We start from the raw sequence: 24474 nt of genomic DNA on the forward strand, positions 1-24474 counted from the left end.
TACAACATTGGCCAGTGAGTCTAGACTCTGGAGACCAAGATAATGCTGATGTTACACTCAGTAAAGCAACAAGTTTTTTTACTTTTCTCAGCATCTAAGGGGTTGGGTCTTATTTCATTAACACAGATCCCAATTGTAAGAGGAAATCTTTGGCCCTATGCAAAAAGTCATTGTTTCTGCACAGAACAAACTTCTTATCTTTGTCCAAGACTAAAAGTCTCAGATTCAAAGAGTTTAAGAACTGTCCGACAACTCTTTTCTCTTTTTCGGATGGAGTAGTATCCTGTAGACACTGTGCATCAGATATTTTTGCATAAACAGATACTTCAGCTGAGAGCACAAGTCCAAATATATAAAAAAATTTACAATTAAATTTTTATTTTTGTTTCTACAAAGCCTTTAAAAATATTCTCAAAGACTTTACTAAAGACTTTACTAAATTTAACAACTAGACACATACTATTGAGGACAATACAATGCACATGCATTCTTGCAGTCACTGACCATGGTAAATCTGCAACCCAGTAACTCCATCTTTACTAAATCAGGAGTTGACTATACTGTTTCACCATACTATAAAGCATTACACAACAAAGTATTTTTTCTTTTTGAAGTAAGCTATATTTTTTGTTTCATAGGAGTTAATTTCAACAGATTGATTCATAATTTAAGCTTTTATAAAATGAAGATTTAATATAGCCTGAAATAATCTGGCATTTAATGCTTTGATTATGTGATTTAATGTTTTTGTAATGCTATATTTATTCATTAGATTAAAATAAACAAATTCTGGACTCAAAAATAAGAATTAATGTTAAAAATGTTCTCAGAAATTTCTGGTTCACTTAGTGAACCAGAAATTTTAGTTGTTCAGTTGTAGACCACACATAGTACTTAATTTAACCATCTCCTTAAAATGGTAATATTATTCCTGCAAATAACAGACATATCAGAACAAACATTACAGAAGAAATATACTGTCTAGAAAGATTGTATTTTCTCTGTAACCTTTATTTGATGTTGCACACGAGTATATAAATTTTTAGAACAAACATTTGCAAAATGCATATTTAACTTAATGCATAAAGTTTTTTAAAGATTTTTTTTGTTTTGAAAGAATAGTTTTCAATAAATGCTTGTTTTTAGGGATTATGAAATTCTGAACATAAAGTATAAATAATTGAAATATCTAAAACTTTAAAGAAAAGTTATGTTATTTTATTACTTGAAATATCAGATATAATACTTTATTTTGTAGTTAGACATGCTTAGGAAAACTATTAATTTTTAAACTTGTTAGAAGAATTTTTCAATACATATTTAAATCGAAATCTTTTAAAAGAAGATATACTATACTTCTTACTATAAAAACATACAAGTTCAAAACAACTCCATTAACAAAACTATTTTATGAAACATGATTATTCAAAAAATTAGATTAAATTATAACTAAAAGTAAGCAAATAATGCAAGATATCTAGAAAATGTAAATGATCGAAAAGCAAAGCTATGAAATACTAGTTAAGAAAAAATATTATCGCATAATTTAACATCAATGAAAATTTTTAAAATTAAAAATGCTATAAAGAGGAGACCTAAATTTGTTTTGTTTGTAGGAAAGAGTTAAAGAACATTGGTTTTATGTTTTTGATAATTCCATGAACAAGGGATTTGTATAATTTATAGATGACTAGGCCTATACTAAAAGATAATTCGAATGGAGTCTTAAAGATTTTTGTAATTTTAATAAAAGTTCAATTAGAAAATATTATTTGAAATAGTTGTTTATGTGAAACAGTTTAAGAATGCTATAATAACACTTTATTGATAAGCATCATTATGTAAACGATGAAGGTTATCAATATAGATTTGTTTACATAATTTTATGAAGAATGAAATTATGTTGTTACTCAGTTTATAATGTCAATAAAACGTGATATTTCTGTAATTAGGACAGCTTGTTATGAAAAAGAAATAAAAAATAAGTATTTGTTTTATGTGTATATTATTTCTTTTTCACAATAAGCTGTCTTAATTACAGAACTATCATGTTTTTTTGACATTATAAACTGAGTAACAACATACTTTCATTTTTCAAAAATTTCAAAATATGCATGTGTACTTGCACACATGTGCACACACACACACAAACACAACATTAATATATATATGTGTGTTTTTACTAAAGAAATATATATTTTGAAATTTTTAAGAGGCCTATAACATTATAATTTATGTACTGTTTGGAGAAAGTTTGGTTAATTATTAATTATTATTAATGTAAAGGGACATTATTAATGTAAAGGGTTGCAATTTGCTACCATAATTAAGAAATTATTCAATATAATTTTTATTAAAAGTAAAAGTTGGTCAATGATATTTATAATAAAATACAAAAGATATGTGTATTGAAGATATAAAATTATCTTCATCTTCCTCTTCTAATTTTAATAAATTATTGTTGTGAATTATGGTATTGGCATTCTCACCAGAGCCATTCTTTCTCCAGGCCTTGAGCCATCATCCAAAGAGACTGACTGGTTTGATGCACTCTGAGGGTTTTGAGTAGATAAAAGCCAGCCAGTCAAGATGAGTACCAATCCTCAATATAGTTTGGTGATGAGGATGCTACTTAAAGATTCCAAAAACTTGCCTTCTGTCTAACTTTGACCATTATTTTTGAGATTCCTAATGAGCCTTTTTGACTAGTGTAATGGCAATGAGAATGAACTGTCTCCATCATATTTCACCCCATTGAATATGTTACTTCACCACATTTCATGTAAATAATGAAATTCTTAATGTGATATTGATTTGAATAAGTTAAAATATTACAGTTCAAAAAGACACTCATACCAATAAGAAGCCAGAATAACTGTTTAATTTGATAAATCATTGTTTTCAGAACTTTTCTAAATAAATAATCTAACACCAAACAATTTTTATACGTATTATTTTCCTTGCTGGATAGAGCAAGGAAAATAATACATATAAAAATGATTAGATCATCACATCAAAATATTATCCATTAAAAGAAGAAATGACTATTGTCTATTGGTGTTAAACAGATAGATCTTTATCCTTGTTGGATTTTGGTGTTAGGGTTTAATTGGTTCTATTTTCCTAGGGTTCGTTTAGAAATTGTAAATGGTGTTACCAGTAACTGCCAGTAGTTACTAAGACATTTAGAAAATGTGACCTAAATAACCATCTGCATTTAAAAATCACTGTTATGATGTCTCTGGTTGTCCTGTGGTACTTACCAAAATAACTGTGTGCGCCGCCAAATTTTTAAATTATTAAAAGTGTACCATGATGAAAAAAAGGTTGAGAATCACTGGCTTAGATAGTCTGCTTTGTTGCAGTGCCACTTCATCTGTTGCTTTGACAATGCCCATGTCCAAAGATCAAGCTCACTGCCCTCTTTCTTGGTGTTGATCACTTTATCATTATTTAATACTATTATTAATTCTACTATTATTTTTAACAATAGAAAGTCTGAGTTGGGTGATACTATCTATGCATTATTTTAACATATTTGGACTTCATTTCTAGTCACTTGCACTAGGGTTGTCAAAATGGAGCATCTTATGCTCCTTCAATCTTGTGCTCAGTGGTTTAGCAGTTCTACCTATGTAATATCTAGTAGGTTTTTCTTTTTTCAGCAGTTAATGAGATTTTATACATTCCTGCTCTTCTCATCTGAAGTATTTCTCATTTCTGATATAGTGAAAAAAACTTAAAAATAAGTAAATAATTAAATTAAAGTTATTCAAATAAATTGTTATGGTTTCTTAAGTATAAAATTGATTATAAATTATATATAATTTAATAGATTAATTTTTGAAATACAATAATTATTATTTTGTTTTCAGGTTTAATTTATATAATATAAATTAACTTAATTTCTATATTCATGCTACTGTTTTAAATTTTATTAAGATTTTTATATTCTAATGTATAACATTATTTTGAATTTAGATAGCTGGGAGTCATGCACCCCTATATGAAGCACTGTATCAACAGGTATAAAAAATTTTAATTTATTATATTTTAAATGTATTTATTCAACATTCTACCATCAAACTTTCATTTGTGCATTTACTTATTCATTATTAGATTATCATAAAAGTTTCAAATATCCTGTTGCTTTATCTTTGATATAGGACTAGTCTTATATTTGATAAAATAATACCACTAAAAAAAACTAAAAATAACAATTATTATTTTCATCAAAAAATTTTTGATTTATAAAGATATATCTTGCATTATCTTTTAATTAATATCTATAAATAATCTTTCTGAAATATCAACATAGTGTATATATTTTATTCTTTAATATAAGTATATTCAACTGCAAATTCTTTAACATAAGTATATTAAATTAATGTATGAAATATTTAATAGGTATTAAAATTAACTTGGAAAAATCAATAAACTTCTTATACTTAAAACATAATATAAATAAGATCAAAAATTATCTGACATTCAAATATTACACATTTATAAAATACAGTAGAATCTGCATATTATAATAATTTTGAAACATTTATACTGATGATGATAATAAATTGATAACATTAAGAGAGGTAAGTAAATAGACTATAATTAAATAAAAAATTTCTGGAGTGTTTTGTTTGCTTAAAATGACTCCCCGGAGCAATAGACTGATGCCTTAACCACTTTGACCATCTAGCTGCCCAAGTTACAACTTAAACAATACTCTCATCTGGTCGTCTGCCATTTCCCCTATGCAATGGAAAGGGTTGACACTATAATAATCTCTATAATGAAGCTATTATTTAATCTGTCTGCATTTAATGTTTTAATATAATTTTATATATAGAATTTGTAAATGTAATTATAAATTCAATTGTAAAATTAGAAAATAATTATAATTAAAAATGATTAAGATGTCAATAAATTGTTTGAATGAGTTTAAAACATTCACTTCTGGAGTCAATTGATATTTAAATTGTCCATTTTTTGTTAGTTAAAAGGTACTGAAAAACTAGATGAGATACATTAAAAGCATCAACTAATGCTTGAAATCCAGTTAAAGTAAACCAATTTATTATAAGAACAAACATTTTCAACTGTCTTTAACAGCCATCTTCAGATTATGGAATGCTACATAGAATAAAATTCAAAAAACAAAATTTAAGTAAAATAGAACTTGTTAAATTTGTGCTGGTGGTTGCTTGCATAAAAGAATGTTGAAGAAAGATAAAATGAAATCAAAATAAGATACAAAACAATATAACAGGGATTAAATAAAGTACAGTACATATATAAGGTATAAGTACAAATAAAAACACAAATATAAAAATAGCTAAAACTATAAATGAGCAATTATTTATTGTGACATCATCACAATGCTGAGCTGCAATTTTTAATTAATTTAATTTAAAATATATGGTCTCCACTTCAAATTATTAGTAGTGTCTTGTCCCTGTACATCATTCTTTTCCTTTAACAATAGAGTTGTGCCAGTCATCTATTAACTACTTTCAGGGGAAGTTTTGAATTGAAATAATATGACTTCTGGTTTGCATCAGAGTTTGTATATAGTTAATTAGGGCCTCCTGCCCTTATGGTTTCATTTGGTCTCTGATTTCATCTATCTAACTCCATTCTCAAGATCAAGGAAAGATGGATGGATGACAGTGGAAATTTATAGGCCTATGATTTTTTCAAATTGTATCCCAATAAGATTATAAATATTCATAGCCTTCCAAGCATGCAATACTGAAGATGTGTTCTTGAAATTTGCATATTGTGTTTGTTTATTGTAATTTTCTTGAATATTTTTCTAATTTCCTTTATTAAGTTTGGTATAATTTTGTTTTTAGTGTATTGTGTCAGTCTATCTAGTTGTTATCTAATGTTATTTATTTGTGTTTCTAGACAACTTTCCTAGGAAAGCTTATTGTTTGTCTATGTTTTGAAAGTGTGTTTTTGTAATTATAGTTTAAGGCCATAGTATGTAACTATAGTAATTGAACCAGAATAGACTAATGTACATTTGTAAGCGTTAATTCTGATTGAATTTGTTTTGGTAATATTACAGTTGGTCCAAAAGTTCCTCTCCTAACCCAGAAAGAGTGATATCAGAGAAATAAATTAGAGTTACTATTCAATATAGTCCTCCAATAGGCCTACACACTTTCAATGGTGCTGCAGTGCAAGATTTCCTGATATAGAAGTCTTTGTTGAGGGTGTCAAAATAGTGGGTTCAACTGATCAGGCCTCAGTGCCCTATCATCTTGAAAATGAAAACCAGAAAGGTGACTTTTTAGGTTTGGGAAAATGTGATAGTCTGATGTTGCTGGGTCTGGTGAATAAAGGGAAGTGCTGAACTACCAAGATAACATTTTGAGTCACAAATCACTACCTGTGACAGGAAGTGTTATCTTGGTAGAAGAGGACAATTTTGCTGAGTTTCCCTAGCATTTTTTCTTTACAGCCTTTATTAACTTATGCAGTAAATCTGCATTATAAGCTCTGGTGATTGATTGATCATGTGACAAGAAATCCAGTGGCAGCTATCCCAGAAAACTGTGACCATCAATTTTTTAGTAGATAAGACTGAGGTTGTCTTTTTTGGTGGCAGTGAGGAGTTGTGCTTCCATTGCCAAGATTGTTGTTGGTCTTAGAAGTGTAATGGTGAGCCTAGTTTTATTCACAGTCACAAACCACAGCAGAAAGTTTACTGGATCTCTTTTGTACAGTTAGATTTTTGCAAGATAGGTCTCAACAAACAAGCTTTTGTTCTGGAATCAAAAGTTTTGACTGCCCAATATGCTGAAATCCTTGTCATCTCCAAGTGTTCATGTGTGATCTGTTTAATTGTTATAGGCAATAAGTCTAGTTTCTCTGCTGTTTTTTTGGGTGGAAATTTGTTGGGCCTGCTTAATTAGATTGTAGATTTTGTCCACATTTTCTTTGATTATGACTTCAACAGAACAGCCAGGACAGGCTCATGCTCAATGCTCTGTCTTTCACATTTAAATTTAACTGCCTATTTCTTGACTTGTTGTAGGAAGGGACATCCTTTCCCACTGTATGTTCCCTATCCATATGAATGTCTTTTGGACTTAACACCTGGAGATATTTTATCGCAGATTAAATTCCTCTAACATCATTTTTCACTTCTTAAAGTGTTAGTGCTGCATTTGTTGCTGGTGACTGTAGCAGATTTTTTTGAATGTGAGTCTGTCTAACCCATGAATGCAGATCTTATTAAACTGAACAATAACTAAGCTGAGAATGTATCACAACCATTTTCGTTTTCTCTACATAAGTGCTTAAGTGCACATATGCTTATTTACTTAAAATTAGGTGTTTATAAATTAGCCATCTCTGATGTGGGAAACAAATGCTGTTTATTTTTTACTTCATTTCTTCCCATAGACTTTACTTGCGTGGGTGGTCTTACTGGAAACATCTGCTTCTGTTGCATTGCTCTGTGATTTATTGAAACTACTAAGCTTTTCTACCTTGTCAAGGTGATAACTAATGAGAGAGTTATTACTTTTATGGTGGTGTTGTAGAATGTATCCTGTATAGCATACCTATTGATACTTAGCACTATGTTGGTCCAGGATCAAGGCATAACTACATAGCAAACTATTATTATGTTTTTGTGCTGTTTATATATGCATCCATGTTGAAGAATTTCCTGACTACGTGACAACTGACAAAAAAAAGCGTTTAGTTTTTGTATGTGATGGGTATGTGCTATAATGAAGCCCTAATGTATCTAGACTTGTGTGTAGTGTATGTGTTATGATGCTTGTGCAAGAAAGGACTACTGGCACAATAAGTATCTTATCCATTCTCCACAAGAGCTTTATTTCATGGGAAAGTTCTGAGTATTTACTAATTTTTCTGTGTATGTTTTGTATGTCTTGAGTATTTGGTACATCTATGTCTATGATGTGTGATATTGCTTTGTTTGTCAATGTATGTGATGGATTATTTTGTCTTTGATTATGGGATATTGTCATATTATATTTTGTATCTGTTATTTTCTATAATTGTCTGTGGTGTGTATTTGTAATATGGTTGAAAAGTATTGATAATTAATTTTTCCCACAGAAACGAATAAAGATCAGGACATGTCTGCTGGTTGGGAGGTATAGGTAACCTTCATGAACATACATGAATTTTTTCCTTCTGACAGAAAGTGTCAAGCACTCAATCATATACTGACTGGCAGTCAGTATATGATTGAGTGCTTGTAGTGAATGCCTGTTGCATTTTTATTTGCCATGAAATGGTGAAATGACTTAAGCAGTGCTATTTTATCAAATTTTGCCAGAAACTTGGTGAAACAAAAGTTGAAATCATTTGGTAGACTTGTAGTGGGAACTTGACAGCTCCATCATGATAATGTACCTACCCATTCTTTGAATTTGATTCAGACTTTTTGGCCAAATGTAATATTTCCTCTACTATATCAGGCTCCTTACTTTACCAATCTAGCTTGTGATTTTTGGCTGTTCTGCAAGCTGAAGATACTGCTGTGAAAGGAACATGATTTGAGTTGTGAGAAGACATTATGCAGAATGCAATAACATTCCCAAAGAGGCCTTCCTGACATGCTTCCAACAATGGAGGTACTGCTGGAAAAAGTGCATGCATGCCCAAAGAGATTACTTTGAAAGGGATTAGGTTTCTGATCTCTATCAATCATTTTTTCCCAGCCAAATAATCGATACTTTTCGAACACTCCTCATATAATATGTTTTTATGTCAGCTGGTAGTATAAATTTCTAAAGTATAATTGATAATGCATAGAAGTATATTCTGTTATGTTGTTAAAATTTAAAAGTTATCATATTTAAGTTATGTTGCAGCAAACTTAGAACAGCTTCAGAGCACACTGTTTGGGATCTACTAATATAACTTAGTTATATTCTAATATTCATTGTGCAGTTATTAAATGACACATTAGCATAGTGTGTAATAAGTAAGGTAGATGTACCAGTTTTGGCTAGTGTAGTACCAGTTCTGGCCAGAAAACAAATTTAACTTAAAAATATAATCACAAATGAAACAAACTTTTATTGTTAACTGTTCACACAGTTAACAATAAAAGTTTGTTTCATTGGACAGATTTGAATATGTGGTGATTATATTTTTAAGTTAAATTTGTTTTCTGGCCAGAACTGGTACACTGGCCAAAACTGGTACATCTACCTATATGTTTTGATTGCACACTGTAATTTAAAATCTTTTTAATTATAAAATGTATATTTATTACTTTATATAAAGTTTAATACTTTATTATTTGAAATATATTTTTAATCTGAATTATTTTTGAATTGTACTTTATAATGTATTAAGTTGTTATTTTTTATGAAATAGGTTGATCCTGCAGGTACAGGTTGTGTTAGTGCTATGGAAGCTGCTGCATTTTTGAAAAGATCTGGTTTATCTGATGCTATTTTGAGCAAGGTTAAAGTTTAAAATTTTGTACTATTAATCTTAATAGATTTTTTTACAAACTTAAAAAAAAAAATTTTTATTTCTTTACTTATGCAATGTTAAAAATTCATCAAAGAAATATGAATATGGTTTATTAATTATAATAGAAATATAAATATTATCTATATTATTGATAAATATGTATATATGAAAATTTAACTACACAGTATTTATAACACTACACAAAATGTATGTAGTTTTATAAATATACTATTTTTAATGTTTTAATTAATATATATTAATTTTAAAATATTGTAACGAATGAGTGAATGAATACAATAAAATTGGTCAAGTGAAGCATATAAATATTTTAAATTAGTTTTTTGTTAATGAAAAAATATCAAGACTGAATGTGTTTAACAAATTGAATGACATTTGTTATATTCAAAATTTTTATTTATTTATTTACTCTTTTGAAATTTACTATTCAGTGACTATTATTATAATCCATTATTTTATATTAATAGTTTTTTCTCTTTATTGAATATTAAGATGTAGAAATTAAATAAAAAAATTTAAATAACAAACATACTCTTATTTAATGTAAATTCTCTAGTTCTTGAATCTAAAGACTTGAACAGTCAATATAAAATATAAACAAGAATTGTTACATTACAAGATTTTAATGTAATGAATTCTTAACAAATTTAACCTCACTTCTAAAATGTAATTACAAAATTATATTCTTTGTTCAAATTGAATTCTAGTAAATTAGATTTTCTTTATTGATTACATTGATTTTGAGCAAAGTTAAGAAGAAAATTATATTTGTACTTCTGTTATAAAAAATGCTATTATGATCTTTGCAAACATGTTTTAGTTGAAATAATGTGGATACTTTGGAATTTGTTATTATTTTTTAATGTATTTAATATGATTAATAAGATAATGCTTAATTAAAATTTAATTTACTTAATTAAATTAAATTATTTTAAATATCATAAAATGCATTTAGAAGATATTTATGTATAAATTTATTACTTACATGTAAGAAATAAAAATATGTAAGAATTTATATTTCTTATGTGTAAATAATAGGTATAGGGATTTGGCAATAAATATAAATAAATGTATTATATATATAGGCCTATATAAGAAATTTTCTATATTAGATTAAGAACTTATTAAGAATTTATTTTGTAATTTGTTAATTTTAAATTAAAAATAATAAAGTCTGGTAAACGATGATATATTATTGTATTTGATAATTGTTATTTATTATTGGAAGGAACTCTGACATCTTTATAACTTTAAAGTTAACTGATTGATCTAGTGATAAACAGCTTTTAGAGATAAATTTTTGTTTAAAGAGAGTTGAACATGAGACTGAAAGGTACTCAAGGTAATTTTATCTAAAAATTTGTTTGCATTTGTAAATATCCAAATGCTGTTCATCACTGACTCAATCAATTATTAAAAGATGTAAAGCATCTTTTTATCATTATATGTTTTAATTTACTTTTTTTTCAGATTTGGGATTTATCTGATCCTAATGGAAATGGCTTTTTGGATAAAAGAGGATTTTTTGTTGCTCTTAAACTTATTGCTCTTGCACAAAGTGGAAAAGAAATAATAATGGCAAATATATCTGTTCAGATTGCAGCACCTCAGATGGTAAGACTTTTATATATAAATTTGAACATGAATGAAAAAAACTGATAAAATTAATAATTGTAAGGAAATAAACCCTTAAATCAACAGATTTGTTTAAAAAATAAATTTTTTAAAATTATCTTAAACAGTCATTTTTAAATTGTTTCCAACTTGAAGTTGACTATTCTATATATGTATCAATAAATAGTTTTATATACATACATATATGTATAATGTATTGTACATCCAAAATGTATAAAGTATATTTAATTATATGGCTAACAAACATTACAGTTGAATTTAACTCATTTTTAAATATCACAATTTAAAAGTATATTTTAAATTTGAGATATCAAATGTTATAAGTGTAGACAGTTAACAGAAAGTATTGTCCCAATCAAACTACAATAGAATCTTGTTTTAACAGATTGCAAAACAACAGATTTCTTGGAATAACGGATTTTTTTCCCCAGGTTCTGCCAAATCAATGTAATTTTACCTCCTTTTAGTGGATCCATTACAGTCTTTGAATAAATATTTGGGGAATAAATGTGCTATTAAAAATAAATTCCAGGTTTGAAAATCATGGGAAACATGTTGAAGCATTGCACTCTATAGGATGATGTAGTTCAGAGTTGCAGATAAGGAATTTAACTAAAGTTGTACCTCTTGAAATTATCTAGAATCTATTCAACAACTTGTGAACTTTTATTTATACAATTGTAATATATGCATTAAATAATAATAATTATTTGAATAAAATGTTCTGTTAAACTAATACAGTGGAGCACTGTTTGTCTTTCTTTCTCAAGGACCAAAACAACATATAACCAGAAAGATGTGTAAAATAATGAAAATGTAGTGAAGATGCACCAAAATATGGCAGAAATAGTTGTTTTTATGACAATATTTTTTGTTTTTATTATAAAAGAACAGTAATACTTTTTATTGCTCATATTGTTCTGAAGCTGCTGTGGCAATGGTCAAATAGATATAAATAATGTATCTAATGGACAGTAATAAATTCCAAAGTGATTTTTGTCTATTCAAAACTGAAATGTCATCTTGATATACTGCCCTATACTTTGCTGTCACAGGATAACTTGCTGCAACCATGTAAACTTCCTCTATGTTGTAATTGATTAACATCCATCATATTGCAATAATCTACAACTAATTTTATTCTATGAGAAACAATACAAATTATAAAGTTAATTTTAAATATTTAATTTTAGAAATATGAAGAGAGGGATTTGAGAATAGAGTAAACAAAAATGTGTTTTTGAAGTTTTGATTATGTTTTATAGAAGAATAGTGTGATATTTATTTTTTTTTAGAAAGAAAATAATGTTTCAATGAAACTCCATAATGAAATGGACCTATAATGAAATATTTTACCATTGAAAGTAAAAGGAATGTTTTGTGACCAGTATATCATAATATATAAATTTAAATTTAAACTGTGCTCCAATATGTTTCTGTTTATCTTCTGTATAGGAATGAAATTTTCTCATGTTAAATGATATATATATTTTTTTTAATATCCAAAACTAATAATAATAAGATTATTTTAAAAAATTTTAATTTTTTAGGGAGACTTATCCAGAAGGGCATCAGCTATTATTGATTGGTCTATTAAGGTTTGTCAATATATATTTTATATATTTAAAAAGATAAAGATTATTATTGAAGATTTTTATTTCATACAAAATGTTTCTAAATTTATACAGCCAACTGAACAAAAAAAATATGAAGAAATGTTCAATTCATTGGGCCCTGTAGGAGACCGATTGCCAGGAACTAAAGTTAAACCTGTGAGTTTTAATTAATTCATTAGTTTTTTAGATTTATCTTTGAACTTTTTGTTGCATTTGATTTCTGAATATTTTTTCCATTAACGTTATATTTTTCATTTTATATAATAAATTAATTAAATTATTTGTATTTGGATGAGATTAACATAAAATGAGTTAATTAAAATAAAAAGCAAACATTTTCTGTGGTCTTAAGCCACTATCTTCTGGTTATTCAGTCTTTCTAATGTAGAACAATACTTGTGTTGGAATATTTTAAATTTCAAACTGTAGAACATCATTTACAATGGAGTTTTAAAACTTTGGATGTTCTGATTAGTCTGAGATATTCAAGATTGGAAAAATTACACTGCAAGACCAGACACATCACTAATGCAATGGACCAATCAATATATTCAAAGTTCAATACACAGTGATTCATGCACACCAAAGAATAAGTTTGTACAAATTATTTTTTATTGGGGTAATCCAGTGTGCATGGATTATTAAATAATCCTCTCTGATGCTTTGTAAGATGACATTATACATGGTAAAGAGACTTTTAATCTTCTGTAAAGATAGACTATTTTCAGCATCTTTTGTACTAATTATAATTTTAATTTGAATTAGTGTTTCCCAACCTTTCTGGATTAGTGACACACTTTGAATTTAATAAGATCCTTGCAACACATCATAATTTTTAAAATAGAAATGTTTAAAATTTAAAGTAAATTAGTTGATTTAAAAATTTCTGATAATATGAAAGTTAAAGTTACCAAAACAAACTCACAGTTTAAAAATATACAGTGAAACCTGTTTTTATGTGCTCTTTTTATGTGCGATTTTTATTTGTGCAATTTTTTTAATGCGAATTTTTAATTTGTGCGGTATAGTTGGCGACTAGTCTCGTGCGATTCGTCATGTCTCACGTTGACTTATTATAGCTAAATAAACTTATTATAGCATAAATGCACTTATTACAGTAACATTATTGCATGAATATGCGAAAAATGAAATAATTTACTTTTAAAGTCAACAAAACACCACCTGGACAAAAATATGTAAAACAGACGATAGACCAGACGATGCAGTCAAGTGCTGACATCTGTTGTCAATAAATTCTATTTCGTACGGTTTCGAGTTATTTTCTATGTGAGACTTCTTTTATGCGGTCCCTATTGACCGCATAAAAAAAATATTTTTTTAATTGTGTTGCGAAAACTATTTTTTATAGCCACTCGTGAAGTTTCGTGCGATTTTTTTTATGCGTTTTTTTTAATGCGGTCCCTATTCCCCGCATAAAAACAGGTTTGACTGTACTATAAAAATAAAAAGACTATTTGAATCAATGTATATGGAGCTAATATCAGTTTTAAGCTAGTATTCTACATTTATAGAAGCTCCAAAGAATTTTATGCAGGTATGCTCATAGACACATGCAGCTTTTGTGAGGGAGATATGTTAATGCTACAAATTTTGCAATGATCAGCATTTTAGTGAATACTTGTAGGATGGATTGGCCAGGGAGATCTGCAGACTTGATCCTAATAGGCAGTGCTTCACACTACCTGGGTAGACAAGTTTCAATTCATCAATCCTCATCCCCAATCCTTTATAAATTAAGTTAAGAATTTCTTTCTCTCTTTGGTTGGCTGATGGTAAAAAGATGAAAGACAAATGAAATTTTTTAACAGCTTATTCAAAATTCTAAAGAATATTTAATATTTCTGCAACATGCCTGAGACACTTTTGTAACTCACTTGTGAGAGTGCCTTAGGCATGTTGTGGCACATGGGTTGGAAAACACTGATTTAGATGAATTTTTTTTTTTTTGTTAAAATTTTTATTGCAGACACTATTTGTAAATTATTTATTTTGTATATTACTTTTCTTAAATTTATTAGAATATATAGTATATTATGGATTTATTTTAATGTGTGCAATTTTCATGTTTATACATATACATACATATATATATATATTATTATTATTATTACTATATTTTTTGTATGGAAAAAGTCAAAACAAATTGTTTAAATAGCATTCTGTTTTTAATGATGCTGCTGCTGTTTATAAATTTTCACAATAAAATAGGCAAACATATTTAAAAAACATGTTCTTATTTATTTTAAAAACTTTTAAAATTTTTCAGTTTATTTTTATCTAATCTTACATAAGTATCAGTTTAGCCATAGAATATTTTACAAAATTATCTCAACTAAAAGTTGTTTTGTATCATGAAATAAACCATTACATTGGCAGAATATAGGTTTCATAACAATATCTTGCATAATCACAGGTTTTTGCTTTGCATTATGTAAGAAATAGTTGGATTTACATATAATCTTATAAATATAATTTTATTTTTTAGGTCATGTTGAATTCTAAACTTCCATTAGAAACTCTTGGAAAAGTAAGTATTAGAAAACAATTGGTATTTTATTTGTTTCATAATTTATGTGATGTTTAATGTAAGAATTATGGATTAAATTTAATACTAACTTATATAATTATTTGTTTAATAGATTTATTTAAATGTTTGTGTTTTTCCATTATATTACTAGCAACAATAATCAAAAAACACAAAAATCATTTAAAATTCAGAATAAAAATTAGAATGTTTTTCATATTCATAACAATAATAATTATTTTATTACAAGTTAGTATATTGGTCTGTCAAAGATGAGGGATAAATTACATTAATCTTAGATGAGTAGCATAGCCTTGACAAATGCAGAACACTTCACATATAAAAAATAATTCTGAAAGGATTCAGATGTAGAGAAGCCATTGAATCTATGAATGAGAACAAAGTTTACAAATATTTATCATTCCAACATGCCAAATTTAAAGAACATGCACAAATAAAACAAAGACTAAACAAAAGAATACCCAGCAGATTAAATTCAGTACTGACAACACAGCTGAATGAAAAAACACATTTTAAAACAATCAACACAGACCTTTATACATTTGACACACACAGAATTAGAACAGCTCCAAATGAAAATGGAAAGAACATTAACAAAATATAACAAACACTATCCTATGTCCTCTATAGGAAGGCTAATTCCTTCTCATAAGAGGGAGGAAGTGACCTTGCAGATATAATAAATCTTCACTGCAGACAAATACAAACACTGTGAGAGTTCTTCAACTGAAAACAAGAAACATCACAATTATGCAAAGATATAATTCTTGCAGACACAAACATTACACCATTAAACTTACATGATACTGTCATAGAAAACAACATGCAAAAAGTATAATATAACCATGTCGTAATCACAGTCAAAAGAATCCATCACAACAGATGGATAGCATATTCATTTACAAACAAAACAAAAGTGATATACATCATAGACATAGCTGTACTAAATCCCACAACATACAAAATGCATACACTGAAAAAATTAGTAAACACTTAGAAATTGTCCATGAAATAAAGTGTCTTTGGAGAATGGATAACATACTTATTCTATAAGCCTTTCTTGCTCAGGTGTTATATTGTGTTATACCATGTATACTACACAAAAGTCTAAAAACATAGGGCTTTACAATAGCATATACATCAGACTAGAGAAGGCTGTTATAATAAACATATTACATGGGAAATTCTTAAATACAGATACATACATGAACAGCACATAAATATAAAAATAGCTTGTTTTATATTTATGTCTTGACTTTAGTCTGGCATAGAACTAGGGTACTAGTTTATAAACCAAGTAAGATACACTCCACTAAGATCATAATAATAATAATTTTATGAAAATTGAATAAAAATTTTTTGTAATTTTTTTAATATGATATATATATATGTTACAGTAAAAATCCGTTTTTAGTGAAAATGCATTTTAACTAGTTGAAACTAGTTTTTACTGGATGTCATTGTTAAAACTAGAATTTACTGCTAGTCAAAAATGAATTTGAGTTAAAACTAGTTTTAACTAGACAAAACGGGTTTTAACAAAATGGCTTAGTAAAAACCGTTTGGACCAAGGTCATTCAGCTAACACATTCCTACAGTGTATGATGAATTTTGTATCGCTTTAACCCTTTTCCCCCGACATCTTGTTTACATTTATTTTGTGATCCCTCCTAAGGCAATATAGGTCAGTCAGGCAATATTATTTTAAAAATTCACCAAAAATCATAGCTAATTAATTAATATTTAATTAATTCCACTATTTCCACGATAGTTACAATTCCACTGCTTTACATTGACCAATAGTCTAGCTTGCTGTATTAGTTTGACAATGGTCTTTTATACATTGTGATTTGCATATTGAATATGCTTAAAAAATGTTTTTTACCTAATGTTTCTAATAATATCAGATTACAAAATATATCACAATATTATTTAATATTTTAATCATATTTAAACCCTAAATTAGTGGGATGTAATACCATTCATTATGCAAAGGAAATGTATGGGAATGGAAATTATGCAAATGAAGTACTAACTGGGAAGTATTGTGATAGCAGTTGAGATTTAACAACTCAACTCCCAAGATAAAATGGAAAATAAATAATTTAACTAACTAAAAGTAACTATAAATAAAAATCTCTCTTGCTACCTTATACTAATACTCTTTTCCACACATTGAGGAATAATGGAAATTAATTACAAAACTTATTCTGATTCTATTGGTATGTGTTTAGGAAAATATGTGTTATTTGATATCTTCTGAACATTTTGCAGACCATATGAAATCATTCCAGTTTGGTAAACATCGAGTTAAAAATATTAAATAGATATATTAAATTACTTATTAAAATTTAAGTATAATATGAAATGATGATAATTAAAACAAAATTCATATATATTTGTTTTATATAGATTTGGGATCTTAGTGACATTGATCAGGATGGTTTCCTTGATAAAGATGAATTTATTCTGGTATGTTACTTTTATATTTTGTAATTAAATACACGCATTATAATTATTTTTATTTGTTATATTAAGTTTTTTATCTTTAGAGATATAAAAATTAATACAAAGGAAATTGAGTCTTTTTGAGTTTTTATATATATATATATAGCTTTTAAAAGGACTCAATTCCTTTGTGTATGTGTATGTGTATACATACACACACACACACACACACACACACACATATATATATATATATATATATTATTATATATATATATATATATACTAATATATATTTATAGATTTATTTATAATATATAAACAAAACCTGTCGTCATTTAAGAAAAACTCAAATGTTTTTCTTCAGTTATTTCTGTATAACTAAATTTATTAAATTCATATATTCAAACTCAGTTTATAATTAATAAGTTTTATTTATTTTTAAATTTATGTATTATTGTGTATTCTATTATAGCATTATTTTTGTCATCAGTTAAAATATACTGTAGTGTGTTTGTCATCAATTTAAAATTAATATGAACTTGTTATCATTAACTTAACTAATGAGATACATTCATTTCAGTATAGTGAACTATTTCAGACTGGTTTCATTATTTATAAAAAAAACCTACTTAATCGATTAACTGATTCATATACTGTGTCTGAGTTTCTATTGGATATTTTTCATTAGAAGATAATTTTTATTTATTTATCTTATGTTTTCTTCTTATTTTTTTAGAACAGTTGAATTTCTTTTATTTATATTTGTCTAGTATTTTTTTTTTTGCTCAAAATAATGAATCAGATGTTAGTAAAAAATGTGTTGTTATTCCAATCAAAATTTGAACTCTAAAATATTTAGCTATTAGTTATTTCAGTTTACTCTGATTCCTTCAGTAATTTCAAATCATTCAGCTGGAAATAGTAATTTTTTCACCTAATAATTAACTTGCTGTTAATAATTAAATGCTTAATTGGATTCCATTTAGAAGGTAATTACTTTCCTTAGATAAATGTGTTAGAATGTGTTAATAAAAAATTAAATTGATAGAATTATAGTTTTATTAATTATAATTAATATTGTAATATGACTTTAGTATTTTTATTGCAACTGATCATACTTTTTGGAAATTTATAATTATTTATTTTCTTTAAGTAAAACTTTTAAAGTAAATTTCTGATAATTGCATTATTTTAAAAAATATAATTCTAAGAAAATAATCTATTAATAATATGGATATTACCTAATAGCTATATAAAAAATTTAATATTGCTGATATTTATTTTAATATATATCTTAAAAATTAATATTTAATGATGTTTATATTTAAATATATTTTAACTTCTAACATATTACATTACTTTTTTTAAATAGGCTATGCATTTAGTATATAAAGCCTTGGAAAATGTGCCTGTTCCTTCTATATTACCTCCTGAATTATATCCTACTGCAAAACGAAAGAAATCATTAGTAGGAGGAGTTCCAGTTTTACCTGATCTCTTACCAGGAGTGGATGGGACGATTACTGGAACAAATAGGCGATCTAGTACTCCAGGTGTTGATGTAGCTATTAAAAATGTAAGTTTACATTAAATATGATTAATTAGTATCCTGTAATATGAAAGTTATATTCAAAATTTGATATTCCTTACATTTTTTTTTGAGACTTCCATTGATATTTTAGCTTCATGTTGATAGAAATTTTATTTGAAAAATTAATTTGAAAGTATGAATGAAAAATTAATTTAAAAGCTACTAAAAATGAACAATGAACTTTGTTTGAGAATTGAATTTTTATATTTTAGAAATTAATTATTAATAGAAATTGTAAAAGAAATATCATTACATCTATAAGCATCATTGTCATATCAATATTGCATATTTAAAATTTTTAATTTTATAAATTAATATATAATTATTCTGTATAATATTTTCACTCTACATATTTTGTTTGTAGTCGGAGCAGTGATTATAACTTGCCCTTCTGTTGATCTGGAACTTGTTTTATGTAGGAAGTAGTAATATAAAATTTTTGATTATGCCTTCATAAAAGAAATTTTAACTGAATACAGACCCCATTTAGTAAGATCTATTGCTACTTTTCTACACTTCAAATTATTTATAAAAAAGCTGAAGAAGGAGCAAAAAAAAAAAAAAGTCTGCTAAAAAGAATATATTATAAAAAAATATAATATGTGAATAATATCAAAAATGATATATTTTTTTACATACATACATCTTTCTCAATTACATACATAATTGTAATTCAGAAAGAATTGAACCATAATTGCACATGTTGTTATGAATTATTTGTGAAAAAATAATTTAAACATAATAATCTGTTGTTGCAAATAATAATAAATCAATCAAATAAATAAATATATACATTAATAATAAATTACTTAAATCATTACAATTTGAAAATTATAATTACATTGACATTTATTTTTCTCAGGCTATGAATAAACCAGCTGCAACATGGGTAGTTACAGCTGCTGATAAAGCAAAATATGATGAAATATTCCATACATTAGACAAAGACTGTGATGGTTTTGTTACTGGTGTGGACATTAAAGATGTTCTATTGCAATCTGGTCTTCCTCAAACTGTTCTGGCACATTTATGGTAATATTCCACAAATTTGTATTATTTAATAAAATTGTAATATTTTAAAATTTTTTTATAAGAATTTTATGATGATAATGTAATGAATATGTTATGTAAGATTGTATTGTTCATTAATGTAATTACATGTCAATTATTTATTTATTGTCTTATCTAATCCCCCTGCAACAAGGTTTCCTTAATACAATAAAGTTGTTATTATTAAAGTAAGACACCAACCAATGCTGAATTATCGGGCTAGAAATGGCTATAGCAATATTAATAATTTTAAGATAATTTGGTACTAGAGTTAGGCGTTAGGTGCCATTTCTTGCTAAATTTAATAATTAGAATTTTAATTAAATAATTTTAAATAAATTTAGGCCTAACTGGAAGAAAAAAATTGGCCTGAAGTGGGACTCGAACCCGCAACTTCTGCTCACCATGCAGATGTGTTGCCAATTACGCTACCCGGACCTCTGGTCCAATCTCCCCTTCTAGTATATATAAGCTTACATTACGACCATCGACGGCCATTACAATGCCAGCTGGGGACACATTAAGCGCCCACATCCTCCCAAGGCACTCAACTGGCAAGCAAGATGTATATATATATATAAACAACAGCTAACTCGTTATACGTAAAGTAAGACACCAACCAATGCCGAATTATCGGGCTAGAAACAGCTATAGCTATATATGGCTATATATTAATAATTTTAAGATAATTTGGTACTTTATTTAATTAAAATTCTAATTATTAAATTTAGCAAGAGATGGCACCTAATGCCTAACTCTAGTACCAAATTATCTTAAAATTATTAATATTGCTATAGCCGTTTCTAGCCCGATAATTTGGCATTGGTTGGTGTCTTACTTTATGTATAACGGGTTAGTCATTGTTTAGTTATTATTATTATTATTATAATGTAATGAATATGTTAAAATATTGAATATATAAAATATATTCAATATAATGATTTATAAGAATAAAAAGCAATGGGTAGTAATATGAAAATTGAGCCAAATTATTATATAAATATTATCAAATTAAAAAAATTAATTTATATTAGAATTACAAGGTGCGACTTTTTCGCAAAGTGGTACTCAGGAAATAAAAAATTTATCAGTTTGATCATTACTATTAATTTCCAACTAATTAAATTTGATTTACTCAAATTCTATTTAAATATCTAATAATCTTAATTTTATTTTATTTTCATGTATATTTATTATTTCATCTGTAGTATACTTTTTTACAACAAATCTGACTTTACAGTTTTTGAATAAAAATTGTTGTTCAAAATAAGTCGTTTAATATTGCTATATGTTGTTCTCTCATCGTCGGTGGTCAGGAAAATGAGGAATTCATTCAAACACGAATCTTGAATACATATATTTTCACTTTTTTGTGATCTTCTTCCATCTTAAATGACGCTTTTTATTAGTAATAACAATAACAATTTTTTTTTATCACAATAATAAATTACTGATTGTGTTTTGTTGTACAGTACTTGATTTTCAATGAATAGATTTAAGAGTTAAATTAATATTGCTGAATTATTTTTGCTAGAAACTTAATTAATTAATGATATAATTTAATGTAAAAATAATTATTTATTTTCATATATATTTACATATATTTATTTATATTTTGCTTATCTAATATTATGATATATAATTTTAAATTTATAAATCAGTGTTGTTTTAATGAATTTGCAAGTTATATATGATATGTAATATTTTAACATAGTTTGTTATATTCATTTTTTTATGTTAAAATATTAGTAAGCAGATTATGTATGTCGAAGCATGATATATTGAACTTGACTTAAACTATAGATTAAAAAAGCTGGCAATGTTATTGCTGGACATTCTCAACATTTTGTTTTTCTTTTCATCCCTAATAATTACTACCATTACCTTTAAGTCTTCCAATGTACATAAAATTATTAATACAAATGATTACTTGTAAAATGAGAGTCATTTAACTATTTTAAAAATATTACTCTCCCTCTGCCTCTTCAAAATATAAAGGTCTTTGTCTTATTTTGATGAAAATTATGATTAACAACACAAAAACATATTTATCTCAAAAAATTTCATTAAAATATTTTTAAAATATTTTTACTTGACCTGGAGTTGGAGATTGGGAAAATATTACTTTTTAAAAATTATTTTGTTAATATATACATATTTTACAATATGAAAAAAAATTAGAACGCAATTGTTTTATTCTGTCAAAAGTTATAAAAAACATCAAAAGATGTTAATGATGGAACTGCGGATAATTTTCAGAATAAATACATTTATTCTTTTGATAAAGTAAAAATTTATGAGTAAAAATAAGTATGCAACTTGATTTTTCAAGTTTTACCTTTTATTTCAGAATCAATGCCTTATCTCTTTTTTATTCATCTTTGAGATACTTATTACTACAGAAAAATATTTGTTTAATAAACACAAAAATACATTAGAACAAAGTTAAAATTCTGTGCGCCATCTGTTATGAGATTTTGAAAACTTTTTGTATCAATATTATTAAAATTATTATAAAATGTCAAAGTTTGTTAATTTTGAGGGTTGAGGAAAGTTAATTTCGAGGGTTGAGATGAGTTTTATAAAAAAAAAATGTAAATGCTAATATTGAATAAAATATTCATTAAGTCTGTCTCCATCTGAGATATGACACGTGTCCCTCTCTGTCTTCATCGAGTTTTAACTGCCAAAATTTAATAGCACCAATGCTCCTAATACACAAATCTCCCTGCAAAATTTCAGAAATTTTGACAATAGCCACAAGAGTTATTAAGCTTCACTCTAGGTGAATGATACCGTTTCCCCTAAACACAAATATGGTATGTTTGTAATTAAAAACTTATTTTCAGCACTGTCTTGACTTTGTCTTGAGAATAGCTATTGGTTTTTGTTGAAAGAAGTCTGTAATTTTTTTATTGTACTAAATGTGTAATCAAATATTATTTTTTTAAAAACTTCTGAACTATATTACAACATTTCAATATGCTATTTGGCACATCTTTTTATTTTTATTAAGAAAATGATGCAGACTTTGTGTCATGTTAATTGCATACAAAAAATTGTAATCTTGACTTTGTTTTTAAAGTATTACATAAAGTCAAGATTACTGTTTTGGATGATTGTGGTCAATAATGACCAGGAGCTGACCTAGCAATTATGTTGCCCTGGACAGCTAGTTATTTGCCACCTCTTTTAAATATAGGCATAGTGTAAAACATAAAATACCTGGTTCAGTTCATGTGTTTAGGGCAAGTTGAAATTAGTTTAGATTTCCTTCTCTTGTTTTCAGCTTACAAACATGTTTATTGTTTTGGTTTTTATGCCCTTTTTCAAACAAAGAAAGATAGAATATTAATATTATTTATAAAATAATGAGTGAAGGCTCAGACCTCTCATATTTAATTACTTAATTATTTTCTAAAATTAAAATAATTGATTATCAGAAATTAAGATGTTTTATTGTTGGGCTGCAATTTGAAAAAAATTGTAGACCTATAAATTCCCACTGTTATCTTTCTGTTTGTCTGTCTGGCTGTCTTTCCTTAACCTTGAGAATGGAGTTAGATAGATGAAACAGAAGACCAGATATGGAAACCTAGGGCAGGAGACCCTGATTATACGAACTTCTGGTTTGCACTGGAAGTCGTTATTTTAATTCAAAACTTTTTCCCTGAAAGATGTTAGATAGATGACTAGCATGACTCCTTTGCTGACAGGAAAAATATGATTATTGTTATTTTCTTCAGTCAATTTTGCTCCCCCTAGCAATCTGTCTCCCTGGGCAGCTGCCCACCTTGCCCACCCTTGTATCAGTGCCAGGTAATGACTCTACACTGCAAACTAAATTGACAATAATGATTAAAATTTGTTTTGCAGATAAATATTGAAATGGTGTCTGTTGACAATGAAAGATGATTAATTTATATTTTTATGAATTTTGTTATAATGATAACTTTGTTACATATAGGGATGGAATTTTATGATGTTAAACTGAAACATTTTTACATCAATATACATAATAAATTGACAAGTACTTAATATAAATTCATTATACTAATGGTTTTGTTATACTG

General features: G+C 26.7%; 1 protein-coding gene across 1 annotated transcript in view; it reads left to right on the forward strand.

Moving 5' to 3' along the window:
* The window catches only part of Eps-15 (Epidermal growth factor receptor pathway substrate clone 15), an 85850-nt gene that overhangs the window by 11610 nt on the left and 49766 nt on the right, over window positions 1–24474 (forward strand). Inside the window, 9 exon segments of the mRNA XM_067271872.1 lie at window positions 3982–4026; window positions 9373–9462; window positions 10963–11106; window positions 12678–12725; window positions 12816–12899; window positions 15250–15291; window positions 17722–17781; window positions 19133–19336; window positions 20214–20383. Coding sequence (XP_067127973.1) covers window positions 3982–4026; window positions 9373–9462; window positions 10963–11106; window positions 12678–12725; window positions 12816–12899; window positions 15250–15291; window positions 17722–17781; window positions 19133–19336; window positions 20214–20383 — 887 coding nt within the window.

This window comes from Centruroides vittatus, unplaced genomic scaffold (assembly GCF_030686945.1).
Source record: "Centruroides vittatus isolate TY-2023 unplaced genomic scaffold, ASM3068694v2 contig_401, whole genome shotgun sequence".
In the NCBI taxonomy this organism is placed as follows: Eukaryota; Metazoa; Arthropoda; class Arachnida; order Scorpiones; family Buthidae; genus Centruroides; species Centruroides vittatus.